The sequence below is a fragment of the Poecilia latipinna genome, unplaced genomic scaffold (genome assembly GCF_001443285.1).
Source record: "Poecilia latipinna isolate Pla-1442-1.1 unplaced genomic scaffold, P_latipinna-1.0 Scaffold2190, whole genome shotgun sequence".
NCBI classification, from domain to species: domain Eukaryota; kingdom Metazoa; phylum Chordata; class Actinopteri; order Cyprinodontiformes; family Poeciliidae; genus Poecilia; species Poecilia latipinna.
Genome location: NW_015114806.1, coordinates 120648 through 133581, shown reverse-complemented (window position 1 = coordinate 133581; position 12934 = coordinate 120648). Strand labels below are relative to the sequence as shown.

The 12934-nt window shown below is 44.0% G+C and overlaps 1 protein-coding gene and 1 long non-coding RNA gene across 2 annotated transcripts; one reads left to right on the top strand and one right to left on the bottom strand.

Moving 5' to 3' along the window:
- Positions 1-396: 396 nt before the first annotated feature.
- On the top strand, positions 397-7878 carry LOC106936665 (prosaposin receptor GPR37L1-like). The gene is made up of 2 exons (XM_015017802.1): positions 397-1257; positions 5557-7878. The coding sequence occupies exons 1-2, from the start codon at positions 481-483 to the stop codon at positions 6553-6555; spliced, it is 1776 nt and encodes a 591-aa protein (XP_014873288.1). The 5' UTR covers positions 397-480; the 3' UTR covers positions 6556-7878.
- Positions 7879-9745: 1867 nt separating this feature from the next.
- Positions 9746-12305, bottom strand: LOC106936662 (uncharacterized). The gene is made up of 3 exons (XR_001422182.1): positions 12228-12305; positions 12006-12120; positions 9746-11184 (listed from the first exon to the last, which is right to left on the bottom strand). It is a non-coding gene; the product is annotated as an uncharacterized LOC106936662 (long non-coding RNA).
- Positions 12306-12934: the final 629 nt, after the last annotated feature.

The following is a 12934-nucleotide window of genomic DNA, read 5'->3' as shown; positions in this document are numbered from 1 at the left end:
TGTGTGTTGAAGCAGCTGGTGGGGAGAGGAGGCGCTCTTTCGGTGGTGGAATAACGCCCCCTTAAGGTGAAACAGTAAACAAATTATACACTGAAAAAATGATTCTGTGGTGAAGTAAATCTAACATAAATGAATCTGAGATATCGACAATAAAAATTCAAGCTAGTATGTTTACACAAATATATTTAGTCTTGATTAAATGTTCCTCTAAGCATCCATGTCTCTTGCAGGAAATTAAATACATTTTATGATTTCATTTGTATTTTTAATTAGATTGTTCTAAAGCTGAAATGAATCCATCTTTGTCTCTGTAATGAATGGACCTCTTATTGGCATAATTTATTCAGAGGAACCTGCTTTTAATAAATAACACGTCTATTTAAAATTAATCAATAATTTTTAGTATTTACATTTACATTTTGTTCCCTCGCATTCCTCCGTATTTCTGAAATTGTTTTAAATTCGAGCCTTTAATTTGAAATGTCTGACCGGATCCTCTGTGCTGTTTCTGTAAACTTGGATGCTGAACTTGTTTGGACTCTGAAACTTCTCCATCAGGACCACAGGGAGGTTGGACCGTCTCCCGCACAGCTTCATGGACATTTGTCTCCTGCTTCAGTCTCAGCAGATGAAGGACAGCAGCGGCTCAGCGGAACCATGAGGCTTCTCTGCTGCTTTTTTCTGCTCTTTCTGCGCAGCGCGGACCTCCGTCATGTCCTCACAAATGCCGACTTCCAGCCGGAGGATGCTGCGGGTTTGGCAGCGGGGGCAGAGGAGAGGACCGGGCCGAACCGGACGGAAACTTTCAGCCTGAAGCGGGTCACTCGAGGAGCCAAAGATGGGAGTTTCAGGAAAAGAGACCCCGTTTCCCAGAACAGTCCTCCCCGCAGACACGACGACCCGAGCGGCTTCTTCACCACGCCGCGGACGCACCGCCACTCCTCCGCCCCGCGGGCCAACTCCTCCGCGGGCCTCCTGAATCCGCTGCTCCCGGTCACGGACGCCTCCTACTGGGCGTACGCGGTGCTGCTGCTCGCGCTCGTGCTGTTCGCGGCGGGTCTCGTGGGGAACCTCGCGCTCATGTGCATCGTGTGGCACAGCTTCTACCTGAAGAGCGCGTGGAACTGCATCCTCGCGGGCCTGGCCTTCTGGGACTTCCTCGTGCTCTTCTTCTGCCTGCCCGTGGTCATCTTCCACGAGCTCACCTTGAAGCGGTTGCTAGGAGACCTGTCCTGTCGGCTCGTGCCCTACCTGGAGGTGAGAGAGTGGAAGTGCGCGCGAGATGCGCGGGTGTTCCGCAGGTTGACTGCTGATTAAAGCGGGCTGAAAAAGTCCGTTTAATTTTATTTAGTTTAGAAATACAATTCCAACCTGCAGCAAACTTTTTATGAAACAGAATAATCGAAAAATGACGTCATAATTCTGGCCATTTAAATAAAACCAATTACGAAGAAAGAAAAATGCGAAAAGATGTTATTTGGTTAATACAAAGCACACGTAGGTCACATGACCACTGATTTCCTCACTTCTAAGTGATCAGATTATCCAAAGCACCAATTCATGTTCAGATGTGTCTGTCTCTAAAGCATGTTTGGCTAAAAGATGTTTGTTCAGTGAAGTTACTCACAAGGAGTAAAATATTCTGAAATGTTACTCAAGATAAATTAAACAATACCGTAGTAAAACTACTCCTTTTTCCACCTTTTCTAAAAAAAAAAAGTTACTCAGTTTCCAACTCGATTGATTTCAGTTTGTGTTCTTCACTTAACTGGTTTTCATTGTTGTAGCAGTAGTAGACTTAGTTTGACTTACTAAAACATGTCAGCAATTTCCACACAGTTAAGTGAATTAAAAAAATACATCATTTTTGTTTTGTGTAGCAAACATTTATTACCAATAAAACACAACATCACAACAGATAACTGCTAACATATTGTAGCGTAGCACCTACAGCTACAGAGAGAAAGACGCTGTGTCCCGGGAATCCACCATTAGATGGCATTTTTGAGGTTATATGTTTGAAACTCCAAAGAGGCAGTCTTCATAAGCCTACCTCTCTCTGTTATGGTTACTCTGATGGTTTAACACAAACTAACACATAATGAACATAAACTAGAGCAAGAGCAACAGAATAATCACTTAAAGAACAATGCTAAACGATTCACTGAAAAGATTAACAATGAACATAAATCCTACCTGTAATTCCTCACTGAAGCCACATGACAAACAGCAGAATAATGCTAATATATGAACTCTGGTTTCAGTTATGGTATTAATCAACTTTTTCTATATTCTTCAATGTTAAACAAGTGAATCTATTAATACCACAGGTAGCTACTTATGACATAAAGATATGGTGACTTTCGGTGTTTGACAAGATTGAAAGAGCGAACAACAAATACTCAGTTATTTTTTCTGACTCAGGTATGTGAATTTGTTTTGGATCATTTGGGGCAAAACTGTAAATTTTTCTAACCCGGGGAGAAGAAGGCATAGACGACGGACGGATTGTCTTATGTTTTATTACATTATTGGCTGATGCTGTTTAAAGACTTTATCGTAATTATTTAATGTTAATGGAAGATTCAGTTAATCTCCTGATCTCCAGCCGGTGAACACATTCAGTTCAGACCCAGTTCTCCATCTGAGCTGTTTTACTCCTCATGTTGGAGCGACTGTGAAGCAAACTGATGAATGGCTCTTTGTCCCTGGCTCCAGACGGCTTCCCTCTGAACAGAACGGGCTGTTGTGACCCGTTTGGCCTCTCGGTTCTGTTTGTGAAGCATGAAGCAGCTCTTGTTTATCGGATCTCAGAAACAAACAGTTTGCAGAGCTGGGCTGTTTGTCTGCAGGTGCAGACCAGAAGATCCACAGCTGGGTCTGAGTGAAGACAGAGACACAGGTTCTGACGTCTTCAAGCTAAAATAAAAATATTTAAAGTTTCTGGCCCGGAGTACTGGGTCAGGAAGGACCGTCAGGTAGAACCTCAGCTGTGAAGCGACAGTTTAATTCCATGTTTTAGTTGTGGAGCAGAATCACAGATTTAAACACAACTGTTGGTTTCACGGTTCCAGAGTGTTTCCACTTTAGTCGCATATGTCACCTGATTTCTCGACAGTGCACCTGGAGAGAATCTGAGGTCACAATGGATCAACCAGACCTTGGAGGGAGAAGAAAAGTCTCAGTCAGAAAAGTCAGGCAGACTTTCTGTGTCTGACACAAATGGGTCTCAGCTGTCTCTTCACCACGACCGATTGATACAGCACCCACTTCACTGCAGATGCTGCTCCGACCCATCTGTCGATCTCCCAGTCCATTTCTCCCTCAGTTTTGAGCTAGAGATACTTAAACTTCTCCACTTGGTGCAGAACCTCTTCCCAGACCCAGAGACGGCACTCTACCTTTTCTGGCTAAGACCATAGTCTCAAATTTGGAAGCACTGATTCCCCTCCCAGTTGCTTCACACTCAGCTGCCTCTGAATCACTTCAGCAAAAGCTGTAGATCACAACCTGATGAAGTCGATAGGACCATATCAACTGTAAAAAAAGAAGCGTGTCCAACCCTTTGCAAGGAGACAGGCTCCAGAGTCATGTGTCGAGGTGAGTCAAACTATTTCTAGCTGGAATCTCTCAAACTCACACACCAATTTGGGATCCTTCCCCTCCAGAGAGGAGACATTCCACATCCCAAGAACCAGCTTCTGTTGCCAAGGATCAGACCGCCATAGTCCCAACTTTGGCCATCACCCATCCCACATTACACCCATCACTTTGGCTCCTCCTCTATGAAGTTTGTGAAATCAGGCAGCGGTTAGACTGCAGGTAAGAGGGTCCAAATACTCCCATGTTTCAAGGCTTGGAGACTGAGGATAATATCTCAAGGTGATCAGTCCTTGGCTCCTGTCCTTTCATCCTTCCGTTCGCTGGATCCAGGCAACAACATCAACTTTATGGAGTTTTCTGTTAAATAAGTCAATGAGAACAGAATCATTTGCCTTTTAGAGTTTTATTAAATCTTGTTATAACAAGGAGAGCGCTGTAATATCAACAGTATTTTTCAGAGCTCTATCACATCCAAAATGTTTATTCTCCTTTTGAAACCTCCTGCCCCGTTTCCCTCTCCCACCTCTTATCATGACCTTCACATACCAAGAGTTGCTCCAAGTTACACCACTTTATTGATATCTAACAGATCCCTGTTCTATTTTACCTAGTGATTAAATATTAAGTGCAATAAGGAAAAAATACAAAGTCAAAGGTTGAATTATCCATTACCATCAACCAGCTGGTTGAGTTTATTTTAGTTTCCCGTCTCTGCAGCGCTCCATTCGGGCTCCCAGGTCCCTGAACTGGAGCTTCTCCTCATTTGTAGGAGCATGTCGTCTGCAGCAGGTCGTAACAAGGTCGGCCCTCCAGCCTCATCAAGGCTCTGCGTCTTCACCTCTTTTCATGCAAACAAGGGAATCTGTTTCCTGCTAATTAATGACCGTTTTCTTTAATTGCTCTTTTTGCTGAGGACCGTTTAAGCGGGTCAGGCTGCCAGCTGCCCCCGTCTGCTGTTAGTTCAGCCTTTCTCATGCTAATTACATCTCAGCAGTAATTACCCTCAGCTGGGTCTTAACTGTTTCATCTCACTAAGCTCTCTGAGGGAGGAGGAGTCTGTTTCTTTTGGTCAAAATCTTCATCCTTCTGTTCAGACGAGTCTCCATGAACTGTCAGCCTGCAGAGCAGAAGGCGTCGGTTCATGGTGATGCTCCCTCTGCTCTGGAAGTTGCTTCTCTAGCTGGAGTTGTTGCTGGTCTTGATATGCACGTAGATTATTTAAATTAATGTTAGGAATAAGACTGAGATAGTTTAGCTGTTCAGTTGATGCAAAAATAAAGGATATAAAAGGACAGTTGTATGTATTTTTCCAGGCACATAGTTCCATTTTATAGCATAATCAAGTAACTATGATACCTTCAGATATGACTTAAAATAAAATTGACTTTGTCATTTAAGACCTTGAATTTGGGCTTCTGTCTCTTTAAGAAGCTCCTACTCTTTCCAACACGCCGCCTTCAAGCATGCCATCACAACACTGCTTCTCATTTATAACCGTTCTTAGAAGGAATGATAATGAGCTCAGCAGATTCACAGTCACACTAGGTGTTTGCTAATTGGCTAGTCTGAAGGAGCCGAGTGCCAAGGCACAGAGGAGGGCAACTCTGAGGCGGGGAGGAGCTGCATCTCGAAGGCGGGGCTAGGGCCAACCAGGCGTTGTGCACAGCTGAATGGTTGCCATGGAGATTAAAGGATTTCTCAAACATGCATGAAAGAATCAATCCAGAATCGATAAATGTTTGACGAGGGAATAGCATTATAACATGATGTCGATTTTACATTATACTGTCCCTTTAAGGGGATTTTGGAGATAAATTTTAATGAACAGGAGCTTGGAGAAAACCTTCTGAGCAGCTGAGAGGGAATCGGATCTCCAGCCGTTTTGTTCTGAAAGCTGTCTGATTGCAGCCAGAGAGACGTTTTAATCTCTGGTCTGGGTTCTGTCTCTGTCAGGTGACCTCTCTGGGCGTGGCGACCTTCAGCCTCTGCGCTCTGAGCATCGATCGTTTCCACGCCGCCACCTCGCCCTCCCCCCACCAGACGCCGAAGGTGGAGCCGTGCCGCTCCATCCTGTCCAAGGTGGGTGTGATCTGGGTTGGCTCCATGGTGCTGGGGGCTCCAGAGCTGCTGCTGTGGCAGCTCGTCCAGCAGACCGTCAGCCTGCCGGCGCTGACCTCTGACCTGCCGCAGCACCAGCCGGCGGCCTCCCTCCTGGCCTCTCTAAGGGCGGACAGGGTGAAGGTGGACGCCTGCATCCGCGAGCCGTGGGCGGAGCTCCCGGAGAGCGTCTACGCGCTGGTTCTGACCTACCACCAGGCCCGCATGTGGTGGATCTTCGGCTGCTACCTGTGCCTGCCGCTGCTCTTCACTCTGGCCTGCGACCTGGTGACCAGGCGGGTTCTGGCCCAGCGGGAGCCGCAGAAACCCGGCGCTGAGAAGGTGACCAGCAGGTGCTCTTCCTCCTCTTCCTCCTCCTCATCCTCCTCTGGGAAGAAGAAGCAGCAGGTGAGGGAGCAGAGGCTGCGTACCGCCGTGATGGCGCTCACCGCCCTGTACGTCACCTGTAACCTGCCTCAGAGCGTGTGCAGCATCACCCTGGCCTACGTGTCCGCCCCGGTTCTGGTTCTGCCGGCGCTGGCTCTGGTCGAACAGTTCCTGCTGTTCGTTCGCTGCTCGGCGACGCCGGTTCTGCTGCTGTGCCTCTGCCGCTCTCTGGGCCAGGCCTTCATGGACTGCTGCTGCTGCTGCTGCGAAGAGTGCCTCCCTGACTCCTCCTCTTCCTCATCCTCGGCCTCCACCGCCCCCACCTCCACCCTCTCCTCACCCTCCTCACCCTCGCCTTCCTCCCTCACGCCCTCTGGCAAAGAGGAGGCGATGAAGAGCGTGGTGGCAGAAAAGGCTGTCTGTGAGGCAGTGAAAGACTCTGCATCCGCCATCGGGACGCCCTGCTGAGCCCAGAACACAAAACGACCATTTAAAGGGATAGTTTGTGTTTTCCACATCCAGGTTGTGTGAAGTAGTTATGAATAATCAGCATCTTACGTGCAGAATTCATTCCTCATGGCTAAAAGTAACTGTGTTTCCATTACAGTTGTGTGCACATCTTTGTCTGCATTCTGGGGTTGGGATGTGATGCGTTCACTGACTCAGACTTCAGTCTGCTTTCATCACTTCATTATTATCATTTTCAGACATTGTTTGCATCCAGATTTAAAGTCTGGCTTCTTCTGCTGCAGAATAATGACGCATGTCGGATAAAATGCGACATGACCATTCGGACTGCAGAACCTTTGAAAACTACTGGATAAGATTCAGGTCCACATATGAAGCTCCGATTGGATTTATTGGAGGGTGAAAAGATCAGAATCGGGTCGTTCAGTGAAAAAATTGGATATGGGCAAAAACAAATTGTCATTGAGTTTCGCTCACCCAATGCAGCCATGGTGACTGAGGCTCAAACTGTTAACCACTGCAGGGGAGATACTGACTACTTGGAACTGCTCCACACAACCCTTTTTAATTTTTTTTATTATTCTTTTTGAGATTATGAATTCTTGGGTTTTATTTTAACATTTTCAAATAGTAAAAATCTGATATGTAATAACAGAGCAGAGATACTTTAAGAAGACATTTCCTCTGCCGTTTTTTTTTTCCATCTGTTTCTTTGATCCAGAGGAATGAAAGGTAATAAAAACTTTTCTCTGATTACTTTTTATTTGTTCTGGAACAGCAGACAAAATAAAACCCAAGAAATAATTTTATGTAATAATATTTTCAGGAGGTTCTGTAGAGCAGACAATTATGTTACTTTTGTTAGAAAATTACAGATTTTAGAGGAATTTCTTTGTAAATGTTTGTAGATAAATATTCTTACTGTTTTCCAGTTTCATATTTTCCTTTTCTTACTAATATTTGTTCAGGATTTCTGTCCGTCCTGTTCTCAGTACTGTAAGACATGGAAACTAACTATACTTTGCTAAAATGAGGCTAAATTCAGCTATTCTGAATTATGGCTGTTTATTTTACAGCATGTTTTTGCTGGCCATTTTTTTACATTTTGTTTCAATAAAATGTGATTTTTCTTCTTGAATGTTAACATTTGTTATTTCTCTGCTAACACAGACATGATGAACCGTCCTATTCAACATTTTCTTAATGTTTTGCTATTTTTTCTAAGGACTGGTTGAATATTTTCTCCACAATCACAGATTCAGGGAACTTCAATTTTAATAAGTTTCTCTGTGAATTCAATAAAATGAATGAAAATAAAGATAACAATTGAATTAATTTGTTGCTAACAGTAAAAATCAGAAGTTTCTCCCTGCTCTGTTTCAATAACTTTCTTTAAAAACTTTCTATATAGAGACTAAAATATAATCCCTGTTATTTTAAACACTTTTTGGGGTGATTTCAGAATAAAAGCTCATGTTTTTCCTAAAGAACTTTCACTGTGACGGTTCCAGAACGTCAGGTTGCCGTTTGGTTGCGTTTTGTCTGGAAGGCGGGGATGACTGAAAGGAGCGCTGAGCAGCTGCACGCCCACCGCTGCACCGACCCGCCATGCCGGACTGTGACGCTCCTTTTTGTTGTTGTTGGATTACTGAAGGTCACGGCTTCACAATGAGCTCCTGCAGACTGAATGAACACAGATGCTCTGTGACCGGTTGCTCTGGAGAAAACGCAGGAATTCCTCACTCAGCCGACGGGTTTCCAGAACCTTCTTCAGATTTTCTTTTATTCCGGGTTCAAACTAAACGGCCGGTTTCATCCAAACACAAGAAACTCCCTGGCTGCCTGATCCACAGACTGGGATTGGTTGGATGTATTCAGAGATCTGATTGGCTGGTTGCTCTTTCACAAAGTTTCCTCTGCAGCAGAAACCATGAAGCTGAACTTTGGTTCTATCTTTACTCATAAATGAATGAAAAAAACCCACTAGTTTTTCCAAAAATCATCAGTTTAAAGATTTTATTTCTGTTTTCCAGAAAGTTTGACTGAGATCCAGTCTCTTCCTGAGAAATCTCTGTTTGCACTTAGTTTCCACCGAGATCCGTTTCATTTTTATCATAATTCTGATTACAGAAGTAAGTCTGACCATCTGCGGTTGTCCACATCTAGAAAAGGTCAAATCTGACAAACTGAAATGATTTATGTAGGATTTTTCTCCCCTGGTTGGACTCCATCAAAATGACAAAAATTAAAGCTGCAAACATCCAGGATTCACATCCTATGTGCAGCTCTGGACCAAACCGTCATCTACAGCAATAACTAGAGGTTATGCAACTGTGGTTATTTATGGAAGAAGTTTTATAAAGCTCTGAAGACGTTTTATGGATAAAACTGGAAGGAGGGGACAAACAGCCTGACTCTTCGTGTGTTCTCCCTGTATGTTCCTGCGTTCTCTCTGGGTACTCCAGCTTCCTCCCACAGACCAGAACCATGACTGTTAGGCAGATTGGTCTTTGAAATGTGTGCAGGGTTGACTGTGTCTCTGTGTTGTTCTGTGATGGATGGATCTCAGAAGAAGCCAGATAATAGAGACAGAATGAGCTCTGCTCTGAGATTAAACCTAAAGCAGGAGCTCCAACTCCAGCAACTGATTTATGGCCTTAATATTCACCTGAATATTATTTCTGTTATTTAAATAATGAAGCTGAAACACCTGGAGGCCGTCGTCCGTCTGAGTTTCAGTTCATGAGCTGCTGCTGCGTCTCGTTTCCTTTGAGCTGAAATATTTGTCCTCCCACGTCGTTGTGCCTGGGCAAAGTGGAGGAGGAGGGGAGGCCTCAATAAGGAGCGCTTTGTTCAGGCCCCCTCCTCCTGCAGCTCAGAGAGAGACGGCTGAATAACGCTGCATATCAATCCCCATCCACTGAGGGAGTTGCTAAGCTACAACACCCACCGCCTCCCGCCACCTGCCCCCCGTCACTGAGCAGAAAGAGGCCGAGATGTAGAGGAGGATGAACGGCCGGATAAGCTCAAAGCCAAACTGCTCAGTTTCCTCAGAAACCAGTTCAACCAGAGGCAGGAATATCCTTAAAACCAACACTGTCCCCAGTTTGAACCAGACTGAGCTTTTAATCCTGCAGAGGTCATGTGATCAAATGTTTTCTGCAACAAATTGAAACTGACTCAATAATTCTGAAAAATTGTTATTTTTCATGATAGGTACATAAAAGCCAGAAGGTTTTGTGCTGACAGGAAGAACAGCTGATAGATACAGTCATCCATCCATTATCTCACACTCTTATCCTTAATAAGGTCAACAGGGTGCTGGTGAACTTCTCCAAAGGTCAACGGGCGAGAAGCGGGTTCACCCTGGACTCACATAGTTCTATCATAAATTATCAATATTAATCATACATCCATTTTTTCAGGTCAAAGGGGCAACAGGCCCAGGAGGGAAACCAGACATCCGTGTCCCAACTGCAGCTACTCTCTGGTGTCCCAGGGCAGAGGGGAGAGCTGGTCCCTCCAGATTCAGTTTTTGAAGGACTGAATCTCGACTCAGAACCCTCTGTGTTAGTTTCAGTAGAAACTAGCGGGCTTCTTCCTCATCTTGATTGTGTCCACATGAAACTGTATAAAGGGCAGAGAGTCGGATGGATCGTCTCTGTGAAGCCGTAACATCGGTTCTGTAAAGGTCAATACTTAGCAGAGTCGTCAGCAGCTCCTCCCAGATTCCTCTCAGTCCAGAAAAAGATCCAGAAGATCCGAGTGAATCTGGACTGGAACGGAGGAAAGCTGTCGTTCTCTGATCTGGACACTAACACACACAAACACACGCACACACACACGCATGCACAAGCACACACATGCACACACCTTCACTGACCAGATATTTCTATTGAAACCTATAAAAAAGTAAAACTCTTAACCATGAAGACGTCAGGTACCAAACAGCAGCTCTGATGTTCTCAGTATGAAGATGACTACGTCCAAATGAAACCTCATTGATGAGAATGAAACTTTGTGTTCTTAAACAAGAAACTGGAGATGATTTGATTCGACTGTTCAGATTAGAGCTGCATAAAATAAGGCTTTGATTCAGGGTGTGAAATATTACAAAGGACTGCTTGGATGTAATATCTGTCTTATATGTTTTCCTCTTGGGAATAATCTTCTCCTCTGCAGAATAATGGACTTCAGATAGTTTGGAGACGACCTTTGAACTGTTCCCAGATTAATGGTAGAACCAGTTATTGCTCTGATGTCTTTCTGCGTCTGCTTTGTGCTGCTACTTTCTGTTCTAGAACCTTTGAAAACTTAACAATGGACCAATATTTTCATTCACTTCTTCTGGGTTTTGGTTCATTGACATGAATTTTTGTCATACTCCTTTGCACCAAAAAGCAGTTTAATCATCTTTTTATAGATGTTTTACTGATCAATAGTTTCCTCTGTGCTTCCCAATGGAATCACAGAGGAAACTGTGTGGAAGGTTTTATGTTTTTGTACAAACATATAAGTACAAACTTGCAAACTATGCTGCACCAGATATTATTTAGATCTTGGATTCTCTTGAGTTTGACGCTTCCCATCGTCTCCTGCCGCTCCGGATGCTTCCCTGGAGTCTGCCTCCTGAACACAGAGGGTTGTGGTTTGTTGAGAGGCAGACGGCGGGCGGTGGAAGCTGGCTGGAGGCCCACCAGCATGCCGCTGAAGGACTGCCCGTCCTCTTCCTCACTGAGTCCTTCAAGAGGACATGGGAAACATCACAGGAGCCCACAAGTGAACTCTGGGGGTCTCCTTTGAGCGCTGAGCAAACAGAGCCCTCATTAAGCCGACGGCTCTCAGGCTGGGAAAATGGCTCCATTCAAATTCAGTCAAAGAGAAACCAGCCAGAGCAACTCTGGGTTCTGCTGGAGACCAGAATGACGAACTGGACCGGAATCAGTTTCATTATGGAGAGTGGCTCATACTGTTTCTGATGTGTTTAGATTATGATTAAAAACCATCCTCTGTGATAAAGTTCTGTATTATGATGAAATTTTTTTATACATTTTTTGTATCAATAAGAATAAAGTGAAATGTTTGTTTGACTATTGGGTTGCTGCTTCTTACTGACATCTCAACTAACACTAAAAACTTTATACTGTTTTTAAATCCAGCCAATAATTTCTGATACATCAATACTTAACGTCTTAATGAGTCTGTCGTCCACCAGAGGAAGAGCTGCTCATGATTCAACTAACACATTTAATGTCAATTTTATCTTATGCCCTTGAAGTCATAAAACAGTAAAAACATTACTGATACAACAGTGTTGTTACTGATTGTTTTTTTTAATTTTTTGCTCGTATTTGTTCTTCCCGCCCTATCATGTCATTATTGTAAATCAGAATTTTTTCTTCATATCTCATTTGCTTAAATAAATAACAGATTGGACAAGACATGCTGACCTTTCTTCCTGCAGGTAAACTTTCTTAGTCTGAAGCTAATCTGATTCTGTGACTCCGTCCGTTTGTCCTCCAGCTGTCTGTGCTCAGGCTGGTTGGTTTCATCTTTCGATAAAAACTGAAACAAAGTTGTGACAGTTGGATAAGAAGTCATTAAATTCTGCATTATGGGAAATGACAACACAAAGGCGAGTGGTAATCCATAAAGATAACTGTTAACATTACTCAGCATTTCCTGCAGCCGCTTCCTTCACCTCATTGGCTGCAGACGCTCCTCCTGATGAAACCTGCTGAGTAAAGCAGGATAATGTCTGAGCAGACAAGATGAGGGATTTTAGGTAACATGGAACTGAGAGGATACAACCAAAAAAAACCATGGGCGTAAATCCTCCCACCCCCCACCCCAAAAAAGGAAAAAGAAATCATGAAGGAAACCCTTGTATTTACACAATATCAATATAAAAAGGCCAAAGAACGAAATAAATCCGCCTTTTATCTAAGAAAAACTTAGGGATGAATTTTTAGGTTCCCCCTCCCATTGTTAGAACAATGGTTCAGTCCAAAGTGTAGGAGGAGCAACAGCAGCCGAACGGTACCGCCGAAGTGAGGAGCTAGCAGCTAGCTGTTAGCTGTGCCTCTGCAGTACAAACATAAAACCCTCCAGTAAGTACAAACTTAAAGCAAAAGACATGTAACACCTTTACCTCTAGTTTGAAACTGGAGGGGCTGAGCGTTAGCACTAGCCGACAGCTCTGTATGGGAGCCGAGAGCAGAGGGGCGATACTGCAGAGCAGCTAAAACAAAGTATGCCCTTATTTCTTACTGTCTTCAACGCAGAGCATTTAAAACCACACGATAAACTCTTTTTTCCATAAAAACCCTGGTGCTTTGAGCGATAAGTTTAGGTTATGATACTTCCCAGATATTCACCT